The 27,169-nt window shown below is 39.3% G+C and overlaps 1 protein-coding gene and 1 pseudogene across 2 annotated transcripts; both read left to right on the forward strand.

The window, feature by feature from the left end:
* Positions 1-118: 118 nt before the first annotated feature.
* On the forward strand, positions 119-12,787 carry ccndbp1 (cyclin D-type binding-protein 1). The gene is made up of 11 exons (XM_085274669.1): positions 119-298; positions 2,158-2,217; positions 2,461-2,540; positions 2,769-2,850; positions 4,105-4,201; positions 5,034-5,107; positions 6,561-6,637; positions 6,955-7,214; positions 7,504-7,564; positions 11,836-11,882; positions 12,218-12,787. Exons 1-11 carry the CDS (start codon positions 217-219, stop codon positions 12,324-12,326), a joined length of 1,029 nt encoding a protein of 342 aa, XP_085130795.1. The 5' UTR covers positions 119-216; the 3' UTR covers positions 12,327-12,787.
* A 2,470-nt stretch (positions 12,788-15,257) lies between these two features.
* On the forward strand, positions 15,258-24,048 carry LOC146574760 (protein-glutamine gamma-glutamyltransferase 2-like; annotated as a pseudogene). The gene is made up of 11 exons (XR_014892590.1): positions 15,258-15,293; positions 15,477-15,749; positions 16,042-16,141; positions 17,690-17,866; positions 19,174-19,428; positions 19,595-19,713; positions 19,807-19,935; positions 20,506-20,683; positions 21,300-21,435; positions 22,227-22,401; positions 22,549-24,048. The product of XR_014892590.1 is annotated as a protein-glutamine gamma-glutamyltransferase 2-like (transcript).
* Positions 24,049-27,169: the final 3,121 nt, after the last annotated feature.

Below are 27,169 nucleotides of genomic sequence, written 5' to 3' on the forward strand. Positions count from 1 at the left end.
TGTCTTTGTTTGTTTGGTTTGAGGTAGGTATGCGGGCTTGTTTAATAGTTTTTGAAGACTAGCTCGTTGGCGCCCTCTGCTGCACTCCTGGCTGAATGGCAGCCGGGTAAGCAGGCGGCGGCGCCGTTGTTTCATTTATTTTTGTCCCCCTATCAACGGGCTCCTCTTATGTAGTTCCACAACACGCATGTAACACGATCCACAAACTCTGGCGACATGAGTGCTGATAGTTGTGGTGGAAAAGTGGCTTTGCGGAATCTGGTTAACTCCATCAACTGTATCCGAGACCGAGTCAGAGGTAACTGCGCCACATTATCTGTCTGTGTTGTCACAAATGAAACTGCTTAACCATAAAAGCTTATGTCAAGCTAGCTAAACGTGCTAATATATGTGCTAAAATATGTGCTAACATTGGTATAAACTTTATTGTTAACTGTTGTAGATTTACGAGTTTAACTGTTTGTTAAACTCGATTCGTGAGTTTAGCAGCAGTTAACGAGTTTGACTGCTGTTTGTTAGCAGACAAAGACGGGGATTTAACTAATGTAACATACAGCGATAAAGACATTTGGCACTTTATTACGTGACCCAGCTACATTTAGCTGCTAATTCATGTTCGCTTTTATTCAGGTTTGTATTCCCAGGTCTTGTAGAAAATGGAGGTTGGGGCTTTTTGTCTTGCTTTTTCAGTTATATTATCTTGTCCTCATCTTAACTGACCTAAATGTGACATTAGACATCAGTGTTACTCGGTAGATAGAGTGTGTTTCATGAGTCAGTTTTGTGAACAAAAACAACTGCTTGTGCAGGACATAAGAATACTTAAAGGTTTGCTTTTACAAAAGTGTAAATCTGTAATACGAAAATGACAAAATGGACAATATCAGACATTTTAATACGAAAAAAAAATGTTTATCAAGACAAACATACAGACAGGAACTAAAGCGCCACTCAGCCCTAAGTGGCCCTTTAGTTACTGCCATAAATCCAAAACACCTACTTTGTTGTCGTCATCAAAATATTCAGACATTTCATTATGTCCAAAGCAGTGGCTAGCTAATTGTAGTTGATCATTTAATTATTGAATTTTTCAATCTAGTTTATTAATTATTTAGTATGAGGTCCGTGTTTTTCTGTACATGGGAGGTTTTGGTCTTCCCTCTGAAGAAAACCCAGTATATAAAAGCCCAAATATGTTTGTTTTTTTTCTCCAAAGTAATGTCCAGAAACGACACAGAAATGCACTGACTTCTGTTAACACTTGAGAAGATGAGTCTGATCAAAACTGACAGCTTTAACCCAAGAAACCCTTAAATAATAAAGATTGTAAGAAAGAAATATTTTTTGTGCCATGGAGTTGTCTTTAAATCCTATTTTCTGACCACTTATCCATTTCACAGTGATTTTAAACAGCAATAGAAGCTAATTCTCCTTTTTCAGAAGTTGAAATTAGATTATTTAAAGAATAAATTATTTTAATAATTGTTTGTACTGAAAATAATTCTCTGCACTTTGATAACAGTGAAGTTGCAAGGAGTAAAGGTAGTGAAGGTTAGATGAGTAGGCCTGGGGGTCAACCATCCAAAACAACAGACAGTGCACAAGAAGAGATTTCCAGCAGGCTGGAGACGAGGTGTCATGGGTGATCTTTTGACAGAGGGAGAGCAGCAAGAGTGAAAGGGGAGGTTTACAAGATCGTAGTTTGAACTTCTATGATGTATGGGTTGGAGACAGTGGGACTAAAGTGGGGAAAAAACAGGAGGTGGAGCTGGAGGTGGCAGAGTTTAAGAATTTCTTTGGAGTTATCAGTATGGACAAGATTAGAAATAAGTACATCAGATGGACAGATCAGACTGAGCAGCACAAAGTTAGAGAGGCAAGGCAGAGATGCTTTGAACATGTGCAGAGGAGGGATATGGAATATCCTAGGCAAAGGGTGTTGTATATGGAGCTGCCAGGCAGGAGAAAAGGACCACAGAGAAGATTCATGGATGTAGTGAAGGAAGACATGCCAAGGTTTGGTATGACAGAAGAGCATGCAGGGACAGGATGAGATGGAGACAGATGATCGACGGAGCAGCCAAAAGAAGAAGACTCCTCTGCAGTTTAGCTTAAGAACTAGAACCAAGAATTTAGAACATTTTTTTTCCTTCGCAGATGGAGAATCAAACGAGTCCGATGGAGCATTCAACCTCTCCAACTTCTGGGACACTTTGAGTTGAGTATCATGATCTCTTGCTGCTGTTTCAGCTCCTAGACTTTTGAACATCCTTTGACAACTGGATGATGTTCATGTCTCGTTACAGTGAATGTTTTGTGAGAAATGTATTTGCATCGTTTTTATAATGTTTTTGCAATGACTCATTTGATATTAAAAAAAAAAGAAAAGAAAAGAAGCATTAGGAGAATTCCTTCCTTCATGGTCTTGTTGTTACATGATGCAACTGTCTGTGTCAACAGATCAGGCAGTGAAGGCAGTGTCCCAGGAAGCCACTAAACTCAGCCTGGCCTTCTCCAAACCTCCTCTGCCATCACAACAGGTCAGATTATTTCTTTAATCATGAAGGTTTCTCACTGAGCTGATAAACAGATTGTTTTGAAGTCTGGTATAGTGTAAAAATAAGAAATGATGATGATGATGTGAGCTGAGCTCTTACTTGGAGCCATAAATTATTGTCATGTATCTCAGGGTCTTGAATTTCCACATAAACCTTCTAAAGACCATTACATCATTTGTTTTCTGTCTGTTTTTCCTCCACAATCTCCAGGATGGAGAGAAGCTGGCAGAGTCCATCATGAAGAGCATCCTCACACTGTCCACAGTGTATTACTGGCTACCTAAGAGCCAAGGTAAAACCCTGTGAACAGCAGAATAGTTATGTTGTATTCAGACGAGCGAGGTGAATATGTTGCACTGCATTCAGGTTTTTGGACCATTTCACAATGCCAGAATATCGCAATACACTTGTCAATCTAATCCAGACTCCAAAAGCCAGAGCAAGTGCCCGTCTGTGGGCTTATCTATTTACTTCAGTGCGACGCGCTTCTGTGTTTACTACGGTAGTACTAACAGAAGTCTTCACTCACCCTATTTTTTTGGAAAATAGGAACAACTTATTGAAATGTGCAATTATAGACTGCAATACAGTTAATGAGGCAAAAACAGTTCGTATAATTCTAACAAGCATCAAAGTCAGTATTTGGTATGACCCCTCTTATTCTTTAGCACAGCCTGAACTCTCTTAGGCAAACTCGTCTTCTATTTGTCTTGTTTCCTCAGACTTTTTAAGGACACACTGTGCATCTCTGTTCCACTCACAGTGAGACAAAGTGAGAGGGGGGAAAAAGAAAGTATATCCAATGTAGCAACAGCAGTATTGACACTTTAGCTCAGTGTTAAAGTCTCACAAATAAATAGCATAAATATATATTTTTGTTATTTTACTACTAAAATCATGCAATATAAATCAAGCAAACTGTATTCGTGGATACATTTATGTGTCACATTATATTTGACAAATTTAGGAAAGAATAGTTTAGGTTTAACCTGATATTGCCTTAAGTATACAGATTGATTTCTAGTCTTTTCCTAGAGTGGTGTGTGAATGTGAGTGTGTGTGTGAATGACTGAATGTAGTGTAAAGCGCTATACAAATACAGGCCATTTACATTCAAGTGTACAGCTTGATAATTTAACACTGGTATCAGTAGGTATCTGAAGCTGAGGTGTCTGAATCGGACTGGAGAAGATTGATGCGTCCTTACCCACTTATTCACCGCTTTTAGCCACTGCAACCTCCAAAGTACAACCAGAGACTGGAATTAAGTAATAGTAACATCATTTTTGAACTTACAGCCATTTCTGTGTGATCACATGGCACAAATACTTCACTTCACATTTGGTTTGAATAGAACAAGTGTGATTCAGTGGTTGCGAACTAAAAAATAAAACTTATGTACAGAAACAGTCATTGTAACTTTCTTGATGCTGATGCTGTCAACATTTATTGTGTTGTGAGTTGATTTGAAATACATGTAGATCTGTACCTTTATTGCGACTTCAGTGTCAGAGTGTTTTGACCTTCTGTTCTCTCGGTGTCTCAGGGCTGGCTCTGCGCCGACTGGTCAGAGATGCTACTGTCGAGGTTCTAGAGGGAGTTGCACAACTGGTAGAGGTCATAATGAGCTCACCTGTAGAAAGGTATGGACACCAAACCCAGAGTTTTACATGTGGGACCTGGGAAATTGGGAAATTTTAATTTTGTCTTTCAATGATTACAAGGTAAACAACAAGGTAAAGAAAATAGCATAAGGCTTGCATCGATGCCGACATTTTGTTGTTTGTTGGTGTTATTTGTTTGCAATGGTTTACGTTCCTCCATGATAGAAATCTGTCAGAATATAAAAATCACACCAGGCAAAATAAACAAATTCTGCATATTACAGTTACTTATGTAAGGACATGAGTTTTAAGGTGAATTAAACGATCTGTTTCACAGTGAGATTTAACCGGATCTCTCCTGGCTGGTGACTACATGGTTCAGATGTAGTAATGGTACTGAGTTTGTACGACCATATTTTTCAGAAATCTGTCATGTTTCTGTCATTTCTGAACATTTAATGGGTAAAAAATATAATTTTTAGAATCAACAGGTAGCACCAAAATAGGACTTGGGGAAATCCCGTGATTAAAAAAATGAGTGCTCTCCGCATTAATGCGTTAATGCACCCGTGTAAGGGGTTACTCGGTGTTAGTGCAGACCCATCTGGAGTGCAGAATCGACAAAGCTAGGACAAACTGCCTGAAATGCTGTGACAGAGACATTTCAGGGATTTTGAGTCAGTCTGCGCTCCAGGTGGATTAATTGTTAATCGCGTTAATTGTGATGACAGCGTTAACATGTTTAAGCCGCGTTTGATTAGCGGCTTAAACTGTAAGTTGTAAGGTATTTTCTTTATATTCCCCTTTCTGTTTTATTTTCTTCTTAATTTATCATCTTCTTCCTCGTTCTCTTTCCAACACTTTCTTCCAGCCTCAGCCAGGAACAGCTGATGTCAACAGGAGGAGTGTGGTCTGCCTGCGACCAGTTCCCTCAGTTGTCAAAAGGTCCGTTGACAAAGACAAAACAAAACAAACCAGTAAAATGATGTTTAACTCCAGCCTTTCAGGGAGTTGTTTTATGATACTTTGAAACAGTGGGGTTTTAGGAAAAGAAGCAATGAAACACTATAAATTTGGAAAAATTATGCATGAAGTATCAAAGTAAAAATAAGTATTCTGCAGAAAAGTGTTCCACGTCACTGTTAAACTGATTAGTATTATTGCTGCTTATCTTTAAGGTTGAGCTTATTTAAAATATTTCATATTTAAGTTTAATGTTCAGCATCATATTTTATCAAGCATGTCGTGGCTGTCTTGTGAGGACCACATATTGCAGAAAAAACAAAAACAAACTGTTGTTCATGAGCTCGGAAACACAACCCTACAAGTTGGGGTTTTTTTTAAGTATACAGTGCTAGCTGAGCCAGCACCTGGTTGTTTTGCTTGTTTTTTTAGACTAGATATAGTCAGAGATGTCTGCCTTTCTCCATCATGGTCAGCTTTCCTATCTAATGTACTAAAGGCATTATTAACAGTTTTTTCACTCTTCATCTTCTCTATCTCTATATCAAACATGTTGGCCAAGCTGGTTAGCAAGAGGAAACTATGATGATAAATGCCAGGAACCTGTCTACTTGCCAATGCTAGTTGTTTCCACAGGGCGTGCAGATTGTAACTGATCCCAGAGCAGTGAAAGTGGACCCAGTGACCGCTGTCAAAGATCTGAGGTTTATCCACAATGCATATGTGCAAACCACCAGAGAAAAGGTGGCCAATCGGCTCCAGTCATTGTTAATTGAGACAGATAAACTAATAAAATGGAGACAGCTGCAGTTTCCTATGATTATGAAACAAGTGGAGCTTTAAGCGGTGATAGCCAGCTGTGGCCACAAGACGGCTTCATGACAGCACTGTGACATAAAAGGACAGAGATTTCTTTACTTTTGTGTGTTTTATGTGCTTGGCCTGACGGAACGCCACTGCTTTGAAGTTATATGTTAATATTAGAAGCAGGAGATATCTTTACTTTGATAATGCTTTATATGCCTTTACATTGATTATGACAGCAATAGCAGTATTACCATTAAGCCTGCAGGTGGGGATGTTTTTCTCCCAGTCTAACTCCCAGTCTGTGTATCAGTGCCATAAGCTATTTCATCAAAACCAAAATGTCTACATTTAATAAAGAACAGGTGTGAATTTTATCCATTTATATCCATTTATATCCATTTATATTCATTTTTGGATTGTTAGAAACATTAAAACAGAGAAAGTACATTTATCCACAAATTTTTAGCGTCACAGTTAAGTGATCAAAAAATCTGCCGTCAGACGAGTGTTTTAGCTGATACACAAAATAAGAAAACTTTAAATATTGATATAGGATTCTAGTCTTTAACTGGTAATTTTGCTCAAAGTTTTACAAGGTTTTAATAATGGGTGTATTGATCTTCTCTAGATAATAAGGCAGCAGTGGTCGTGGTTCTGTTGTGTGAGGTTCGAGTTGTGAAAGATGCCATAGAGGAAATTGAACAGGTATACACACACTGTGAATTTCATATTTGCTCTGGTGTTTATAACTAGGCCTTTATTTCAACATTATTATTATCATTATTATTATTATTATTATTCGTTCAGTTTTAGAAGTTTTCTTTGTGTATTTTTTTATAATAATAAAGCCAGCAGTGCCAGAAAGTGCACTTGAAGCTGGCTGATGAAAGAAAGTCAGTCCCCATAGACTCCAACTTTACAGCAAAATTGAATATGTTTATATTCTGGTATGGTTTTGGTCTAGTTTCACCTCTCATAAGAACTGTAATGGCAAAAATATGTTGCCTATCAAATCCCATCAGGCATTAGCTGAGGGTGAAGACCCATTCAACGACGTACTCGATGATGACCAGGACGGAGATGAACCCCGAGGCAACCAGGATATGTACTGGTCAGAGAACGATCGGCAGGTGATTGGTGCGTGCCAGGGACTGATAAAAGCAGCAGCAGCTTGTCTGAGGAAACTTAAATCAGCTGTCAAATCCAACGGTGACTTCAGCACTCCCCAGAACGTGTCACAGCTTGACGACTTGGCTGATATCAGCAAAGAAATCAGCCCTGGGTAGGCACATGCATACAAACATACACACACACACACACACAGGGGTCAAGACTTCACACTAGTAGAAACAAAAAGAACTAAACAGCACAAAATTTCTAACAGTTAGACCCTGGATGCTTATACTTCTTTGGCTAATGCAGACGTTCTTATATGTTATATAAATAATTATGGTTTCCATAGTTTTTATGCAAATCAAAATGTGTGTTTGGGGTCATAATTAAGGTGCAAGTTTTAATGATGTCACAGTCATGCAGACTCACCTTTGTCGTTGGTTGTCTTTTCTCCTTAGCGTTGATGATCTGGCCCTTTGTCTCTACCCCCCCATGGATTATAATGGCGTCGAAACCAATGTAAGACACACTTTCATCCAATGGGATTAAGAACGTTTTGGTTACAGCTCTGATCAAAAGTTCACAAAGTCAGCCACCTGAAAAAGCTGAGTGATCTGAGTGTTTCATTTTTTAAATGTGGACCTTTTATAAAATCTCCAAATATTTGGTTAGAGTCAGCTTACTTCGGGTTGTAACATCATTGCTCAGAGTGTCATGCTGTTTCCAGGCCTGTGGTGTTGATCTGCTTGTGTAATTTATGTGAACTGTGCTGGTATGTAAAGTGACAAGAGTGCAGGGGAGTGGAGTCAGATGTGCACAGAAAAGCTTTTAACTTCAGTTGATCGCTGTTTCACTGCCTTGCTTTTTCACAAGACAGCATATAGATAATGTAAAGAATCGCAGGGAGCCAAACAACTGAAAATCCCCCCCCCCACCTGCTCTGATATGTACTGCTGTAAATGGGTAGGAGAAACTACCATTTGTCCACTGTTGCCCGCTTACACAGTTTTCTAAAAATTGCTAGCTTGCCCCTCCCTCCTGATGACCTCATGCATTTTGTGAAAGAAAGTTTGACGTATAAGGGAGCAGCATTTAATCTGTTATGTCTGACAATCATGAAAAGCGATCATTTTATGACTCTGCAGTTGCACAAGCTAACACTGAGAGCAAACAAAGAAATGTTAATATAAACAGGGCATGAGCATTTCTTTGTGGTCAAGAAGGAATATTCTTGACTTTCCTAAAAAGTATATTTGTGCTTCTGAATTTTCTCAGTTCCCACTCTTTTTCCAAAGTATTGAACACAGCTCAGACTGTATTTTTACTAAACAGCAAATTAAATGTATTGGAACTACACTTTTAAATGGGCCTGTTATAATTAAGTGTGCCTATGCGAAGGCACACTTATTACTATTGCTCGGATTTATTATTATTATTATTATTATTATTATTCTTTTTCCGCCTGAAATTTTGGACCTTAACTCGCCCCACAGTTTTGAGACAAGGTTCACATATGATATATCATTGTGTGCGGCTGGAGCTGGAATGAGTTGCTATGACTTTTGGTGTTTATTACTTCTATAGTTTTTTAAATATGAATATTTTAATGCAAGTTTTTTCCCATTGAAATGAATGGAGAACAAGAAAACTTCATTTGTGGTGTGCTGGCTCACTCTAGTGGTATGTCGGGAGTAATGCGAGGCGGCCGCTGTGTCCCTGTGGACGCTTTTATTTTGTATAACTACCGGAAGTAGTTCCTGTGTACTGACGCTAGCTGGGTAGCTAGCGCCGCGTCGCTTAAAAAGCAGCCGGGCTTGTCTTAAACTTAAGAGGCTGACACTCGCTAAACCACCCGATCGCTCGCCAAGCGACTGTTTCACACTGGACTTATTTTTCGTTTATATGGGCCGATGATGCTGGTCGATGAGGAAAAACTGAGTTGTTTGGTGGTGGCTAACGCGGAGCTAGCTAGCCACCGGTATGTGTCTCTTTCCCCTCATATGTGGGGAAAGAAACATGTGAGGCGGCCGCCGATCGACTGGTTTTCAGGTGAGAATGTAGGTGTGTAAACGTCAAATATCTGCTCGTTTTGTCAAAACATCCCATATTAGCAACAGATTTCTCACGATGTTGCTGCTAGCCGGCTAGCTAGTTTGGCCGGCCGGCTAGCCGGCTAGCTAGCTCGGCTAGCTAGCGCCGCTTCGCTCAAAAGCACCCAGGCTTGGCTTTCAGTGAGGCGTCTCTAACTCCTTTCACCCCCGATCGCTCCGCAAACAGTCTTTGTCTTAGCTGGACTTATTTTGCGTTTATATGGGCCGATGATGCTGGTCGATGTGGAAAACTAACTGAGTTGTTCATATACCGGTGGCTAGCTAGCTCCGCGTTAGCCACCGGTATATGTCTCTTCCCCTCGTATGCGGGGAAAGAAACACCGATCGACCGGTGGTGGCTAACGCGGAGCTCAATCGTGGATAAGGGAAACCCAATGCAGGAGAAGGAGGCGGCTGGTGAACTGAATTTCAGGTAAGACGTTATTAACTGCACTCTATTTGGGTCAGATATAAACCGAGTTTAGGTGTAGTTTATTTTCGTTGTGCTGACAGTTACAATAACTGTACTGCGTGCTAGCTAGCACAACGGAGTTTCTATACAGCTGTGCGCGCTAAGTTACTGATTTTGAACTTTATGACAGCCTCCCCTATTTTCAGGCGAGAATGTAGGGGTGTAAACTTCAAATATCTGCTCGTTTTATCAAGAAGTCCCATATTTTATCAAGAAGTCCCATATCTCTCACGATGTTACTGCTAGCGCCGCATGGCAGCTAGCTGGCTAGGGCGGCTTGGCTGACACCTAGGCCGGGCTGACTGATACCCAGGCCGGCTCACGCTCTCGTTTCACCGCCGCATGGCGGCTAGCTGGCTAGCGCGGCTTGGCTGACACCCAGGCTGGGCTGGCTGACACCCAGGCTGGGCTGGCTGACACCCAGGCCCGCTCACGCTGTCGTGTCACCCCTAGTCTTTCGTGATGACTCTTGGTTGGCTGCTGGACTTATTTTTCATTTATATGGGCTGGTGATTCAGTATGAGTGTCCGGTGAACTGAATGTCAGGTAAGACTTATGTATATGTAAGGTAGTGACTGGAATAAGTCACAAGGTGTCGCTGTTGAGCTGCATATATGTTGTAAATTTTAGCAATTTTGACCATTTGTCCTCTGCAGGACACCGTAGTTCAGATTTCTCGTTCGCGTGGGCGCCATCTTGGTTCAGTGTTTACTGTGATGTGCAAAGGTAAGCACTGTCAGTGGCGAACTGCATTGGTTTTGTTTAAAAATAAGTGTTCCACTGTGTAAAATAGCGGTTTGTCATTTAAGCCGAGCAAATATTTTGTTTATTGAGAGGTTCAAGTATTGTCTGATGAGAGTATGAGACAAAGATATACTTTTCTTTCTTACTCTCATATAAAATATTTAGCTTTTATTAAATAGTTATCTGAATCTTACAACCAAAGTTTGTATAATAATACACAAGATTGGCTGTAGACCATTGTTAATCATTCAGAACACTGTGTAAAAATAACAAAAAACAAAAAGTGAATGAAAAGTGCATAAATATTTATTTTACGTGTTTGATGTGTGTGGCAGGGCGTGGTCTGCAGTGCCGCTGCAGGGGAGGTGGACCCACCTCAGCGGCATCTGCAATCACGCCTCTCAGGTGTAAAGTCTGTGCTCTCTCTGCTTTTGTTTTTTTGTTTTTTTTTGTGTATGTGTCGGGCTATGAGATGAAAAGCTACAGCCGGCTGTGTGGGTACAGCAACTATGTGTGAAAAGTGGTCCATAACGTAATGCTTCAAAGTGTGTTCATGCAAACATTGTCGGGTCTGCTTATGAACCTCTGCGCACAGCGTCTACAAATTGGGGCTGTACGAAGTCACCTCATCTTTACACAAAACTGTAAGCTGTCATCTGTGAGGCGCGAGCGGTGTTTGGTTTTACCATAGTTCATGGTGGAGAATGGCTGCTCCGGTGAGTTTTGCTCTCTGTAGCCGTTTGAATGGCAAACTATACTGATTAGCGGTGGCATAGGCACACTTAAAATTTCTTCAGAAATTTTCGCTTTCTAGTCTTTATTTATCATATTATGGGCTGTGGTGTAGCCTCTCAGATCATCCTCTGTTTAAAAACAAATCGTTTTATTTTATGACTGCTTTTATCGCAACTTTCTTCTGATTGGCCACATTTTGCAAATAAAAGGTTTGGACAGTAGATGAGTGGGACTTCTGTGATTAGAGTCAGAGCTGTGTGCCTGAGATGACGATATTAAGGATGTCCAATCTCGTATTGATCCAAAAAAACATGTTATGAAACAGAGTGTTTAGAGGGGACTCAAGTCTGAATTTATACAGTTGGGGAATTATTTATTTGATCCTCTACTGAATTTCTAAGTTTGCTTACTTACAAACAAATGAACAGTCTTTCATTTTTAGGGTAGTTTCATTTTAATAAAGAGAGACAGAATGATGAGAATGAGAAATATAGAAGAAAAAACACATTACATAAAGTTATAAAGTAATCTTGCTTCATGGGGTAAGGATGATCTTGAAAAAGGTGATGGATCAGTCGAAAACTATATGAAAGGAGCTTGTTGATGATCCAAAGGCAGCCGAGAGTCTCTATGTTCTTTTGTAAGTTGGCAAACTTAAAAATTCAGCAGGAGATAAAATAATTTCTTTCTCTCTTCATGATATATAAACGTAGAACCTGAATAAAGACATTGTTTTTTTTTCTCAACAGGTGTGTAAATTAGCAGCACTTCTAAAGAAAGTTCTGGAAATCATCAGGTAAGAGTCACTACAGTCAAAACAAAATGTTCTTAGACATTAAGTGACACTACAACATAACATGAAAATAAAACTGGAAAGCAGATTGTGCCTGGTCTAATTTGTCAACCAGTTTCCCTCGGGGAAAGTAGTTGGGTGTGTTAGAGAATGTTGAGAAAGAGGTGGGTGGAGTTTCTGAGAATCTGATCTTATCTGATCATGTTGTGTTACATCTTTTCGGGTTGCATGAACACTGAACATGACTTGTTCACATCAATGTTGGACAATCTGGTTTCTTTCTATGAGTGATGTGAGAGGAAAATGCTCTTTTATTGACTCTGTTTATCATTGTTCAGGTCCAGTCACGTGTGTGGGGAGTCAGAACTGACCTGGGTTCAGTTCTTAGATGGAGCCATCGATCACAACCTGCAGAAAGCCAAAGACCTCATTCAGCAGGAAAGCTAGTGTATCTGTGCAGTTACGCGTGTTTCTGTTGTTTTGTTTTGGGTTTTTTTGTTGTTGTTGTTTTTTTTTTTTTGGGGGGGGGGGGGGGGTATAAAAATGCTATGGATTTTGAAACAAGTATAAATGTGTGCAAAAGAAAAAAATAATTAAGAGGTGGGACTTCTTACACTGTTTTTTGTGAGAACACAATGTAATCTGCATAAAATAACATGTCATAGATCTCACTTACTCAAATAAACAGCATTTTCAGTTCTGTTAAAATGAAAGAACAGCTTCATCAACAGATTATGTAAGCAAAATAAAACAAAATCACTCTTTTTGAATCCTCTACCTGAAAGAATGGGGAATGAAATATAACTTTCATGTTGATGGTCACAGAGACATAAAACAGTCTGAAGAATTACAGATCAAATTTAAGTTAAAATGCTATTAAAATGTTTGGTGACTTTGCCCAAAAATAAGGTTATGCATGTGTCAAGTTACTTGTTTTGATGAGATCTTAGGGATACAGTTGGCTAAGAAAAAACGTGAATGCACTTATCCACAAGTGGATAAGGTCTGAAAGCAGAGCGCACAAACACTGGGAAACGAAAGGTTACTTTTCTCACTGTAGAAAGGTGTGTCTACCAAAATTATGCAGAAAGTAGATGTGAGTCCCTTTAGGGGGAAAATGCCACTGTTACTCCACCAACTGGTGTGCGAAGTCCCGTGAAGCTTTGTACTGTCGTCATCTAGCAATTTTCCCTCTTATTCACAGAAATATAGGTATGGTTCACAGCCCAGGTCCTTATTGAACGACAAGTGGAATGTTCTGATATTAAACTTTTAAAAGATACAGTTTAACTGATTTTTTTATTTTTAGTTGACAGTACTGGAATAACTAAATAATCCATATATCTCCTTAAAGCCTAAAATATAAAATAATTGGAGGAAAATTACACTTTTTGTAAAAATGCAGACTGGACCATCTGACTTTTTTTTTTAAGTTAATTTTAATTTCCATACATGACAAAAATCACACTGATGATGTAGAAGTCTCAAAAACTCACAGAAAATCTGTGTGTTTGAAACATGATACACTAGGGGTTAAGGGGACATTTATTGGGTTTTTGTGTAGCCCCTCTATTCACCCTCAGCCTTCAGAGCAGAGTTTTTGGATCTCAGGGATTATTTGTACAGTGCATCTGATAGTCACAATGCTTTACTTGTTCCTATATTTCATCATGTTACAGCCTCATTTCAAAATGAGTTAAATTCACAATACTCCGTAATTACAAAGTCATAAAAAGTTTGCTTGAAATTCTTGCAAATAAATTTTAAATAAATAAATAGTATAACATGAGTTTTCACAGCCTTTGCCATGACACAGTTGGCAGCATTGAGCTCAGGTGCACCCTGTTTCCACTGATCATCTGTCTGACGTCTCTTCAGCTTCGGTAATCGACCTGTGGGCAATTCAGTTGACTGGACAGGATTTGGAACTTGTCTATAAAAGATCCCATACCTGACACTGCATATCAGAGAACAAACCAAGCCATGAAATCCAAATTACTACGGGACTGACAGCCCCAACAACCACAGTGGCCTCCATCATCTGTAGATGAAAGAAGTCTGGAACTAGCATGACTCTCCGTAGAGCTGTGTGTCTGGCCAATATCAGCAACTGAGGTCTTCGTGAAAAGCCTGAGTCAGTCAACATGAACCAAAAGAGAGATGGGATAGTCTGATACAACATTAGGCAATATTATTGGTTAGTCAGCTTTAGATGATTCATGCTAATTGCATCCTATTCATGCGTGACTACATTCACCAACTAAGAAGCTGAACTGCATGCTAAGACATGACACAAGCAGTGCCAGGGTGTTCAAGGTTTTAATTTTTTTCAATTTTCTATTAGCTTAGATTCCACATGATTGTTTACAGCGGTTACAACCCAGTTTCTCTGTAGAAAGGGGATTAACATTAATGAACCAGATGGAGAACCACAGATAGTATTTAATAAGTAAAGCTTTAGTTTACTGGACAACCACTGGACACAAATTTTGAGGAACAAAGACTCAAAGTTACCTGTCTCACGTTTGAAAGGTCTCAGTTCTTGGAAGTAAAACAACAGTAGACCTCTAACAGGTTCCGTAATTTTTTTCTGTGAAATGCAGGGTGTGGGCACCGATTGGAAGTAAGGGTTTGTCTACCCTAATTAATGCAGAAAGTAGTTGTTAGTCATTTCAGAGGGAAAAGTGACACTGTTATGCAACCAGCCTCATGCTGAACATTGTGGCTATCACCATCTTAGCTTTTGAAACCAGGTTTAATGAGCAACATGCAAATTGCATATCACTAAAACTCTAAAGCATACCAGATTTTACACTTTTTAGTTCATGGATCAATGTATTTCCTGAAACAGGAGTCTTTACTTTGTTTGTTTACTTTGTCTTTGTCTGTCTAGCTTCAACTTTAATGAATTGTCATACTTTTACTGCTGTCATATTGGGTTTGTCTGCTCAGCACCAGTAACTGGTGAGCACTGTGGAGAATTTAGCGGCTAAGGAGCCTGATATTGCCCTCAAGAGTTGGTAACACTAAGAAAGATGTGAAATATATGGTTCACGATAACATGTGCCATCTGCTTCATCTGTAGGGGGCTATAATGTTTTTGTGACCTGAAACAAAGGTTTTTTGTAAATTTAAAGTTACCTCGAACTGAAAGGTATCTTTAAACTAACCAATGTAAATGTAGTTTAAATGTAACTAGATGTTGATTTAATATTGTAAAAAATAATATATGTAATAGTCACATAAATTTAAGTACAAATTTATGACAATTATTTTTGTCCAGATTGTACAGTATGTCTAAAGTCAAATTAGTCTTTTTTCATAGTGCAAAAACCAAATAGGAAATAAAATTGTGTAAAATCAAGTCTGCATGTCCACATGTGTTTTGTGGACTTGGAGAAGGGATTTGACCATGTCTGTCAGGGTGTTCTATGGGAGATGGATGGGGCTTGAAAGGGCTTGGTCTGCATAGCTGGCAATAAGTTGGACTCATTCCAGGTGGGACTGGATTCCTTCAAGGCTGCCCTTTGTCACTGATTCTGTTTGTCCACTTGGGTGGTCTCACCTCTGCTTTTGGTGGATGATGTGGTTCTGTAGGCATCATCAGGTGGTGGGTTCCAGCTCGCACTGGAGGGGTTTGCGGCCGAGTGTAAAGCGGTGAGAATCAGAATCAGCACCAGTACCTTCAAGTCTGAGGCCATTGTCCTCAGCCAGAAAAGGGCTGAGTGCCCACTGCCAGTCAGGGACGAGTTACTGACCCAAGTGACGGAGTTTAAGAATCTTGGGGTCTTGTTCATGAGTGAGAGGAGCAGGAGAACCATAGATGGATTGGTGATGCACTGGTCCGTTGTGGTCAAGAGAGAGCTGAGTGTAAATGCAAAGCTCTTGATTTACTGGTTGATCTACGACTCCAACCTAAACTATGATTATAAGCTTTTACCGAAAGACCGTGATTGCAGACACAAGTGCCGGAAATGAGGTTTCTCCGAAGGGTGGCTGGCCTCTCCCTTGGAGATAGGGGGAGTTCAGCTATCTGGGAGGGACTCAGAGAGGAGACGCTACTCCTCTACATTGAAAAGAGCCAGTTGAGGTGGGTCAGGCATCTGACGAGGATGTTTCCTGGGCGCCTCCTGCATGAGGTGTTCTGGGCATGTCCCACCAGGAGTTGGCTCCGTGGCAGACAAAGGACACGCTTTCGGCTGGCCTGGAAACACCTCGGTCTTCTCTTGGACAAGCTGGAGGAGGTTGCGAGGGAGAGCGAGGTCTGGGCTTTTCTAGTTCGGCTGCTGCCCCCGCGATTTTTCTTATTTTTCTTATATTAAAATGTCTCGGTGATTAAATGCATAACTACTTTAGTTACCAACATAAAGAAGAGTTTCACTGCTGTGCCCACTTAAGATCAAAGTGGGCTGGCCCACAATGTAAAATGAGTTTGACATCCCTGCTGTAAGGTCTGTACCTCACAATGTACTTGGTGATGCCTGTTATTGTGAAATGGTGCTATAAACATAGAATTGATATTAAACTGCAGACTAAACTGAGGGATGAAAGACACAGATTATAGTTTTTTATGTTGTTCTGTCCATTATCCACGGTCTGTAGGTAAAAGTGCAAGAGTCAAATATCTGAATCTGGACGTGTTGTTAATATTTTCTTGAGAACTTTATAAGGAGTTTCCCAATTTTAACTGTGGTTCAGTTTGTTTTTATAAAGATATTAGATTACATGTCCAATTCTCACAATAGTAAAGAATCTTGCCAAAAATGGATCCAAATCTGGATGAACTGCAGAGGTTAATCACTTTTAAGCTAGATCAAACTTCACCTCTTGCAAAAAAATTAAAATAAATAAATCCATCTATTTTTTGAGTAATCCTGCTAACAAAGAAAAAACCAAACCCACTGCATGACTTCACTACAAGAGGTGTGATTATTAGACCTGACTGTAACTTGTGGATTACAGTTTGTGATTACTCATGTGATTTAAAATGAGGAAATGCCTGGAAGCATCACACAGTGGGCACAAACACTTGATTAGATGTTTATGCAGTATCTAGACTCTTGTTGATTAAAGTACAATATGCATTAGTTTAAAACAATTACTCATTGATAATTCACAGGTATATTAGTATAATACATTGCACTAATGTGGCCCAATATACAGTCCCCACCATAGTTTTTTATGATGGGGACTGTGATCCCCCCCCCTTCTGAAGGAAGGGGATCACAGTGCATGCTTGCATTCATGGTTCCCTCAATTAACTGTAGCTCCCCAGTGCCAGCAGCAGTCATGCAGCCCCAAACAATGACAACCCACCACCATGCTTGACTGTAGGCAAGACACACTTGTCTTTGTACTCCTCACCTAGTTGCCGCCACACACCCCTGACACCATCTGAACCAAAAAAGTTTATCTTGGTCTCATCAAACCACAGGACGTGGTTCGAGTAATCCATGCCCTTAGTCTGCTTGTCTTCAGCAAACTGTTTGCGGGCCTTCTTGTGCATTATCTTTAGAAGAGGCTTTCTTCATGGACGACAGCCATCAGGCTGATCCTCCACGCCTGGCAGCACTCATACATCTATTTTCAAAAGACAACCTCTGGATATGACACTAACCAGTTTTGGTTAGAGCTACATGATGATCATTTTTGTGCAGTTACAAAATTCACAAATGCAGCTGAGGATTGGCAGACTTCTTTATGCAGTTCTCCAGAGAGCTTACATCACACACGAGCATTGTGTTTATTTGTTACCCTGCCCTTTTGAGGCACAAAACTAAAGTTTGTATAATTTTTCTTTTTATTTTAAGTCTCAGTTTTTAAAGGAGTGAATCTCAACTGTGAGACCAACAACACTGAACATCACACCAAAAAAATCTCAAAGGAGGAGCTGATTGTGAGGCGAGGCCAGCCGTTCACCGTCAAAGTTGAACTGACAGAACCTTTCAAGCCTGACTTTTACCCACTCACCATCACTGCAGTGACAGGTTTGTATGTTATTAAATAGTCCATTTTTATTAGACTTTTTCAAAAGCGTATAACCATGCTGAGAAAGGAAATTTTCTTTTTATCATTGAACACATGCCTAAGACTAACACCCTGTCATTCTGAATAACTGACAGAAACCATGGATGTTTAATTTATAATGTTGAATTAACAATTGATTTATTAGAATGAATTGTTAATTCAAAGTGTCTTTGACTCGTCTTCCTCCCCTAATAAAGATAGCTGCCCCTTCCTGAGCCTGGTTCTGCTGGAGGTTTCTTCCTGTTAAAAGGGAGTTTTTCCTTCCCACTGTTACAAAAGTGCTTGCTCACAGGCTGCGTGTAGTATAGTATACTTTAAAAAGAGGATTCAAATACACAAAACCAGAATCAGGTATTCCAAGCAGAAAGTGGGTTTTATTAATGAGATGATCGAATTAAAAAAGAGAAAAATAAATAAAGATCAAGAATAATAAAAACAGGTGAAACCAATAAGGGTGGGGCAGACTATAAGGGTGAGGAAAATCCCAGATGTGACAGGTAAGGGAAAGGCTCTTTTATAAGTAATCTAAGCTTTACTTAAAGGCGTTTGCCAACTAGCACAGTTGGATATGACAGTTGATTTTCTTTTTTTGGGTACACACCTTTCAGTCTTTTGCTGGCATCAGGTTCCAGCTCCATTCCTCAATGAAGCCTGAACTCTCTACGGCAAGCTTTCATTAAATTTCTGTAAATAGTCTTCAATATTAGTTTTCCAGGTTTTCTGAAGAGCATTCAAACCTCTTCTTTGGGTTTTGGCTGCCTTTTGTTCTGTTCTCTCTCAAGATGATCCCAGGCTGCTTGTTGGACCCGGCCGGTGTGACATCTTTGACCAGTTTATGGACCACTGTTTTAAAGCCCTGATTTGTCTAACATGTCAAGGGAACTGACTGAGGAACCGTACTTTTCTAATAGGGACTTGTCAATCACAGAGCAGATCCACCCTCAAACATATCTAGCTTATCATTGTTTTTGACGATAATGAAGAAAAAACGTATAACAGGAACATTTTGTTGGATTCAGTAAAACTTGAACATAGGAACTGAGAGTATAAACTCATTAGAAAAGTGTTTACTTATTGCTGTTTTCTTATACTGTTCTTTGCAACTCCACTTTTTTTTAAGCAGTTGCCCCCTGCTGGCCATTAGAAATAATGCAGATATAACTCAGTTTTTCTTCTTTACATCTTTCATGTAGACTCTTTGGTTAAAATTAGTAGCTTGAAGGTATTGTATTGTTATGTTATTGATCTCTGTGAATCCTCTCTACAGGAGAAAATCCATCTGAGGACCTCGGGACAAAGTCATGCTTTGGTATCCCTGACAAAATCCAGCGTTCACCGTCAGCAGAGGCAGTGTGGAAGGTGGAGCTGGAGAAGAGATCCTATCCACTAACAGGCTCCTTAAATTTGACCATTACCCCTCCAGCTGACGCTCCAATCGGAGAGTACAACTTAACTACCAGATATAGGGACGAGGAAACACTGTTGGCAAATCTGGTAGTGCTCTTCAATCCCTGGTGTCCTGGTAGGTTTGTTATCTTTTTGTCTGCCCACCTGTTTGACTAACTGTCCATCAACACTGTTCATCTGTTGATGGGTTTTCATTAAAAAAAAACCCCAAAAAAAACAACAACTACCAATCACTGATCTGCCTGTCTCATGTTTTTACCCAGATCCCTGTCTCTCTTTAGATGATTCAGTGTCTATCTGTGATGAGGCAGAGACACAGGAGTATGTGATGAATGAACATGGCATAATCTACAAAGGAAGTGGAGACTACCTCATATCTATTCACTGGGACTTTGGGCAGGTATAAATATTTTTTTTAAAATCATGATAATAATCTTCTATGTAATAACCTACAACCCTGCAGTTTAAGATAAGCTGCTCTCTTCCTGTCCAGTTTGAAGAGGACATGGCAAAGATTTGTCTGAAGATCTTAGATGTCAACCCAAAGCACCTGGAAAACCCAGCTAAGGATGCTTCTGCTCACTGTAACCCCATCTATCTCAGCCGTGTGGTCAGCGCCATGGTAGGATATATGCTCCGTGTGTCATTTGCCTAGAACATTTCTGCAAGAAGGTGATTTGAAGTGTTTAACATAAAATATAAGGCATTAGGGTAAAATACGAACGCAATATAAAATGAAGGAATAATTAAAAAGTATAGAAAGAAGGAAGGAAATGAAAAATGAAAAAGGGAGTTAGAAGTAGAGTAAATTAAAGGAAGGAAGAAAATAAGTAAGATGTGAAGATAGAAGGGATAAATAAGAAGGAAGGAAGATGTATGTATTTTCCCCTAATTTATATATTTTGACATAATTTATAACAAGTTGTTGGAAGTACATTTTAATTTTTTCATTCATTAGTTTATTTTACGGTGAGCAGCTTGGCAAACCAGAAGAACAGCTCTTCCAGTATTATTTATACGACAAATTGAGAGCTGGCCAAAGAAGCCAACAAACATAAATGGTCCTGTTTTCATTATATAGGAAATATAGCTTGCTGTTAACTAATGGTTCACAGTCATTTTGAGAGGGGACAATGCTCACATGTATAAATCACATTATGAGAGAGAACTTTGCATTCCTTTTTTCTTCCAGATCAACAGTGGAGATGAATATGGCTTCCTGGGGGGACGGTGGGCAGGTCCATTTTGGGGTGGGGATGAACCCTCTCACTGGTCTGGCAGCTATCACATCCTGAAGCGCTGGCACAACATCGGCTGCCACCCAGTCAAATATGGACAGTGCTGGGTATTTGCTGGCGTGATGTGTTCAGGTATACATGCTCAGTAACACAAACTCCATTATGGCCGGACAGGGTTCTAGTTCTACATGCACTAAACGGTTACTTTGCTGGGTACATCTGATAGACTGTTCGTTAATGCAGATATCTAAGCAGCCAATCACATGGCAGCAACTAAATTGATTTAGGCATGTAGACATAGAAAAGCAGACATGGTAGTTCAAAATGAATCATCAGAATGAGGAAGGAAAGATGATGACTTGAAGTGAGATGGTTGATGATGCCAGAATCGCTGGTTTGAGTATCCCACAAACTGCTGATCTATTGGGATTTTCACACACAAACATCTCTGTTTTATAGAAAATGGTCGGCAAGTTTCTGGGAGAAAATGCCCTGTTTTAAGAGGTCAGAAGAGAATGGCCACAGTGCTTAGTGCAAATTGGAGTACAAAAACAACTAAAATAACCACATGTGGTTATATGTGGTTCTGTCATCTGTCTTTTCCTGACACTTTCCATCACTGGGGGAGTGCAACCCCAGCTAGTGGCTTAACAATAAGAACAACAACATTTAAAAATAAAATGAAAAACTAATGTGCAATTTGAGAAATTTCTCATTGACTTTTTTTTCTTTGTGTTTGTGGTTCCAGTAATGCGTCTGTTGGGCATCCCATGCCGTGTGGTCACCAACTATCAGTCAGCTCATGACAGCAACAAGAATCTGATCATTGATGTGTACCATGCTGACTATGGGGTCAGAGAGAAAGAGACCAAGGACAGTGTCTGGTAAGATGACACAAGCTCATATGGCTTATACACACACACACACACACACACACACACACACACACACACACACATTTCAGAGTTCCTGTTGTATCACTTCATTAGTATTTTAATATTTACTTTTCTCTCAAAGTGTGAATTTTATGTCTAACTGTTAGACATAGACCTTTTTTACTTTATTTTGAATAAGTTAACCAAATCAGTTAACGAATAAAAGCTCATCCAATCCACCATGTCAGTTTGAAATGTTCTCCCTCATATATGTAGTTTGAGAATCATACAGTCATCAATCGCTTTTTATACTTTAAAGTAGAGCTTTTCATGTCTGAGTAATGTAAACACACACACTGTATGAAACAATAAAAGTAAACTGGATATGAGCTGTACTGCAGCTGAAGATGACATCAAACCTTGCTAACAGCTGTGATGATAAAACTGTATTTTGTAATTTTTTCTTGTGCATACAAAAGGCATGAAACACACTGATCACAGTCTGATTATGAACCCCAGACCATTAATAGCCAAAGGCTATAAACTAGCTGTGTTTCATGCTCTTTATATTAAATGCAGTTTGAATAAACAAACACACACACACACACACACACACACACACACACACACACACACACACACACACACACACACAACTTAGTCGGACTTTAATTTTTGGAAAAAAAACAAACAATGGACATTACCTACAAAAAATCTAAAAAATCTGAAGCTAAACATGATGCATATTACACCTGGTACACAAGAACTCATACCTTATTACACTATTTGTGGTGCTGCAGGTATCCAAGCCAAAGGACGGTCAGGACGTGAGTCTGAAGCTGGTGCTGAACAGTGAGAGCAGCACTGCCAGGCCTGTGTCCATCAAAATCAGCGTCCAGGCCATGAGATACAATGGCTCACCGGTTGAAAACATCCAGAGTGAGGTGAAGGAAGGGACACTGCTGCCTGGGAAAGGTGGGTCTCTGGACACAAGTACTTTGTTTAATTCTTAGACTAGACATAGCTCAATACCAGATTGACAGTGAAACGTGAAAATGAATCCATCTGTAGGTCATATGAGACACAGCAACAATTATGAACCTCTCTCTCTATCTGCTCCAGATCTGTCCATCCCTTTTTTATTCCCCTTCTTGGTGTACCATGAGCACATGGTGGACTGTGAGAGCATGAAGATTTCAGCTATGGTCACAGATAAGCTGGAGCCGAAAAATGTCTACCTAGCAGTGAATGATGTCATTCTGTTGGATCCTCCAATCTCCATCACATAGCTGTCACATAAGCTCATTGCTGCTGGTATCTCCTGTTTTACTTGGTTTAATGCTAAATATAAAGATAAATATATAATATAATATACAGAAATATAAAGTAAAAGTCTACAGTTATGCCAGCAGCTGCTTGAGGCTGTTCTTGGGTTTAGCAGTACTTTAAGCAAATAATACATAAATAACTATATTTGGTATGTTAATTTTTCCCAATGAGAATGTATTGATGAGAAGCAGAATTTACTCTGACGCGATCATCATCTTCTCATGTGTTAGAAGGATAAAGGCTTATAAACAAAAACAAAAAAATGTGTCACTCCTGATGGACGTGCATTTGAATGTAATTGGGTATTTAGTGTTTTAATGTCCACCAGTGTCCATGTTTATCCATTAAGGATGGGACATTTCAATTTCAATGAGTAAATCCGTAAAAAGTAACTCTAAAAATACTTTAGTAGCTTTAAAAAGCAATGTGATAAGAGATTAATAAGAGATGTTTTTTTCTTTACTTTCATTTAGTGATTTTCCAGAAGAAACTTTTTTGAGACTGGCTCCAAAAGGGAGTCTATCCAAACAGACTACTGTGTTAAATTGTCTGTATCATTGTGGGGTCTTTACCTTATAATGTAAAGTGCCTTTAGACAGCTGTTGTTGTGTTTCGTGTGTAAAAAGCACTAATTATACTATTACTGGTTTATTATAATCACTGTTTTTGTTTGTTTTGTTTAATTGCATTAATGGTTAAAGCACTGTTGGATGCAGATCTGTTCAGGTGTGACCTCGCACCACAGGCTTGTGCTTCTGGACAGAAAGTGCATCATTGCTGTTTCACAAAAATGTCTAATTTATTTGTATTATATGTCATCATTGGCACCATGTACACTGTTATAAAAGCTCACACTACTGTTTTAAGCTGTTACTTACAGCAATGCTAATGTCAAAACTAAAGTTTGCATAACATAAAGAATGTGGCTAAACCTGATATACAGACAGCAAACTGAAAAACACACACACACACACACACACACACACACACTGCAACAATACAACAGTAATATTTGCTGTCAGACAGGCTTGTCATCTCCCAAAGGAACTGGAGCTCTTAAGTGTTTATTAGGTGCCTCCCTGTGGCTGAGAAGTAAACTGAAGAACTACACCAGTCTGTTCTATTTGCACTGCGTAGATCCCCCCCCCCCCCCCTCCCCGAATATATAAATAAAATGAGTATTAGTTGTCATTTCTCTCTTAAAATGTGGACACTAAATTGAAATCTCTTTTTCAAGAGAGACCTGACCAAGATGGAAGCACACCTAGAACAGCAATAAATAAATAAATAAATTCTTTATTTTGTGTAGTATTTTATTCTCCTAAATAACTTTCTGTATATTGTTTATGTGATCAAAATACACTGAAACAATCTTTACAAGTAAACATAACATTTTGATCATTAAGAAAAAAAACTAACTAATTAATTTAATTTAAGTGAAGATTTAAGAGCAATCACATGGGCCAAAAGTACTTTTTTATGAATTGATAATTCATAATAACCAGTTCTGATAATTTCAAGTTCTGGTACAACAAATTTTGATTGGATTTTATTTTGAAGCCATTAAAATGAGTAAATGATATTACAATTGTTCAAACACAGAATTACAACTATTTAAAATTTCCTTTTATTAGTTGTAAAATATGGAGATGTCATGAAAGGTTCAATAAGTCAGACAGGTTCAAGTATATATAAAGCTTCTTCAGTATGATTGATAAATTGACTAAAGGAAGAGGAAAAAATTCAATCTACATATAAAATTAGACCATTTAGACCATATAATTAGACATGTAGACGGTTGGTGTGACAGAGGAGGATGCTGGCGATAGGGTTAGATGGAGGCAGATGATCCGCTGTAATAACACATAAAGGGAACAGCTAAGAAGTCTGTACTGCAGTAAAGTCATTTCTAATTTTATACTAAACTTATACTATACAAATGCAGTGAATAATATTCTTGAATGTATTTATTTGTCCAATTATATTGCAAAAAATTAAGAAAGCTATGTTTATGCCTAAACTGATGTTGCCTTACATAAATAGATTGATTTCCAGTTTTTACCTCACATTCAAGTACAGCTTTATTATTTAACACTGGTATCAGTAGATATCTGAATCCAAGCCCATTATCTATTCATGATTTGAATCCTGGGTTGTGCGAAATCCTAGAAATACACCTTGGGCTACACGGGTATTTTTGAAAACGGAGATTTTCCGTTTTCGTTTAAAAGAAATAATCCCGTCCACACGTAAACGCAGAAATGAAGGAAAACGCTGCTAGGAACATGCCAAAGCAACAGGTGGCGATATATTCCTAACCGTGCAGAAATGTTGGCCAATCAGAAGTCTAGAAGCCTCGGTGGGAAATAGTAAACAAGGATGGGACATAGAAGCAGAACCGAGTCGTATGTGTGGAGGGACAGTAACTGTGTGTATATGTAAGCATTTAAACACTGCAGAGAGTACAATTAACAGTAACAGTATTGTAGAAATTCATTTCACCGAAACAATAACGTGGCGCACAGTGTGACGTCAAAAAATGCGCACACCTTTGACGCTCGCCCAGGGCGCCAAACAGGCTGGGACCGCCACTGCTCTGGAGTGACAAATCCTGTTTCTCCATTTTGCAATCCAATGGACAAGTCTGGGTTTGGCAGTTGTCGGAGAAGGGTACTCGTCTGACTGCTTTGTGCCAAATGTAAAGTGTGGTAGAGCAGGGAGTTAGGATCACCCTCTTAGTTCTGGTCAAAATAAACTTATGCTTGGTATGCTTCAGCATGTCAACATGTCTTTACATTCAATTGTGGCAGCAGCTGTAGCAGTATTACAGTTAAACCGGCAGGTGGCGATGTTGTTCTCCCAGTTTAACCACACCTGTGTGTATCATTATCATAACCTGTTTCATCAAAACCAATCAAATATTCCACATTTAATTAGAAATATGTGTGAATTAGATTTAAAAAAAGAAAGAAAGAAAGAAAGAAAGAAAGAAAGAAAGAAAAAACAAACAACAACCTGAGGGCCAGCACACATTCAGCAACGTACTCAATGATGAAAGAAGATGAAATTCAACTAATGCAGGTCAGAGAACAATCGGCAGGTGCTGTATGTGCAGTCCAGAGTAAGCATTCAAAAACACGTGGGTGGAGCATCTGAACATCTGATCATACCTGATCATTTTCTGTTGCATTTTTCTGGGTTAGATTAAACCTGAATATTATTAGTTCATGTCCATGTTTGGCACGGTGGTTTCTTTCTATAAGTGATATGAAAATAAATTGTTTATCATTGTCACAACCCTTCTAGATCCAGTCATGTGTGAGTGGAGTCAAAGCTGACCTGGATTCAGTTTGTAGATGATGCAGTCGATCACAACCTGCAGAAAGCCAAAGCCCTCATTCAGCAGGACAGCTAGCGTATCTGTGCATTTAGGAGTGTTTCTGTTGTTGTTGTTTCCTATTTTTTTTTCCTTTGGTGCCTATGTGAGGAATGATGGGTTTATGTGTCTATGTGGGTGGGGTACATATAAAAAAAATGTGTGCACGCAGAAAAACAATTAAGAGGGAGGAGTCCTTACATGGATTATGTGGCTTAGAGTAAAACATTGGACTATTCTGAAGTGGCATTTTATGAGCCCTAATTTAAATCCTGTTAAACATCTATGGAAGGAGCTGAAACATGAAGTCTGGAGGAGGCACCCTTCAAAACTGAGACCTCTTGTGAGAAATGGTCCAAAATACACCATATTGTCAAATCTATTAAATCATATATTCAAATCATTGAATTCAAGTCTTCCAATCACTTCCATGGCCACAGATATAAAAATTAACATGCCACCAATGGACTCAGTGTTCTCTGGAGTGACAAATCCTGTTTCTCCATTTTGCAATCCAATGGATGAGTCTGGGTTTGGCAGTTGTCAGGAGATGGGTACTTGTCTGACTGCTTTGTGCCAAGTGTAAAGTGTGGTAGAGCAGGGAGTTAGGATCGCCCTCTTAGTTCCGGTCAAAATGAACTTATAATTCTTCAGCATACCAAGACATTTTGGACGATATCGTGCAACAATTTCATTTCATATCAAATTCCTTGTGGTTATGAAATGACCTGCCACAGTTTGGATGGTCCCTTCCTTTTCCAGCACGGCTGGACACCAGTGCACACAGTAAGGTCCTTAAAGACATGGATGAGCAAGTTTGGCTTGTATTAGTCCTGACATCAACCCAATACTACAGTTTTGGATTAGAGTAGAACTTGTGAGGCAGGCATTCTGGTCCAACATCAGTGTCTGACCTCACAAATGTGCTTCTGGAAGAATGGTCAAAAATTCCCAGCACAACACAAAGTTGCCATATTTTATCAAAGTTTAAAACACTTAATTAAGAATGAGGGTGCAGAAAAGCCTAAATGTAATATC

Source organism: Mchenga conophoros, linkage group LG5, assembly GCF_057382185.1.
Source record: "Mchenga conophoros isolate Kocher_MC1m ecotype Shallow Benthic linkage group LG5, M_conophoros_male_GT1.1, whole genome shotgun sequence".
NCBI classification, from domain to species: Eukaryota; Metazoa; Chordata; class Actinopteri; order Cichliformes; family Cichlidae; genus Mchenga; species Mchenga conophoros.

Excerpts from the sequence above, each read along its gene's own strand:
- ccndbp1 (XM_085274669.1), top strand. The coding sequence starts at position 217 with ATGAGTGCTGATAGTTGTGGTGGAAAAGTGGCTTTGCGGAATCTGGTT. Across the intron at positions 4,202-5,033 it reads ATGAGCTCACCTGTAGAAAG|CCTCAGCCAGGAACAGCTGA; the intron begins GTATGGACACCA and ends ACTTTCTTCCAG. Across the intron at positions 5,108-6,560 it reads GTTCCCTCAGTTGTCAAAAG|ATAATAAGGCAGCAGTGGTC; the intron begins GTCCGTTGACAA and ends GATCTTCTCTAG.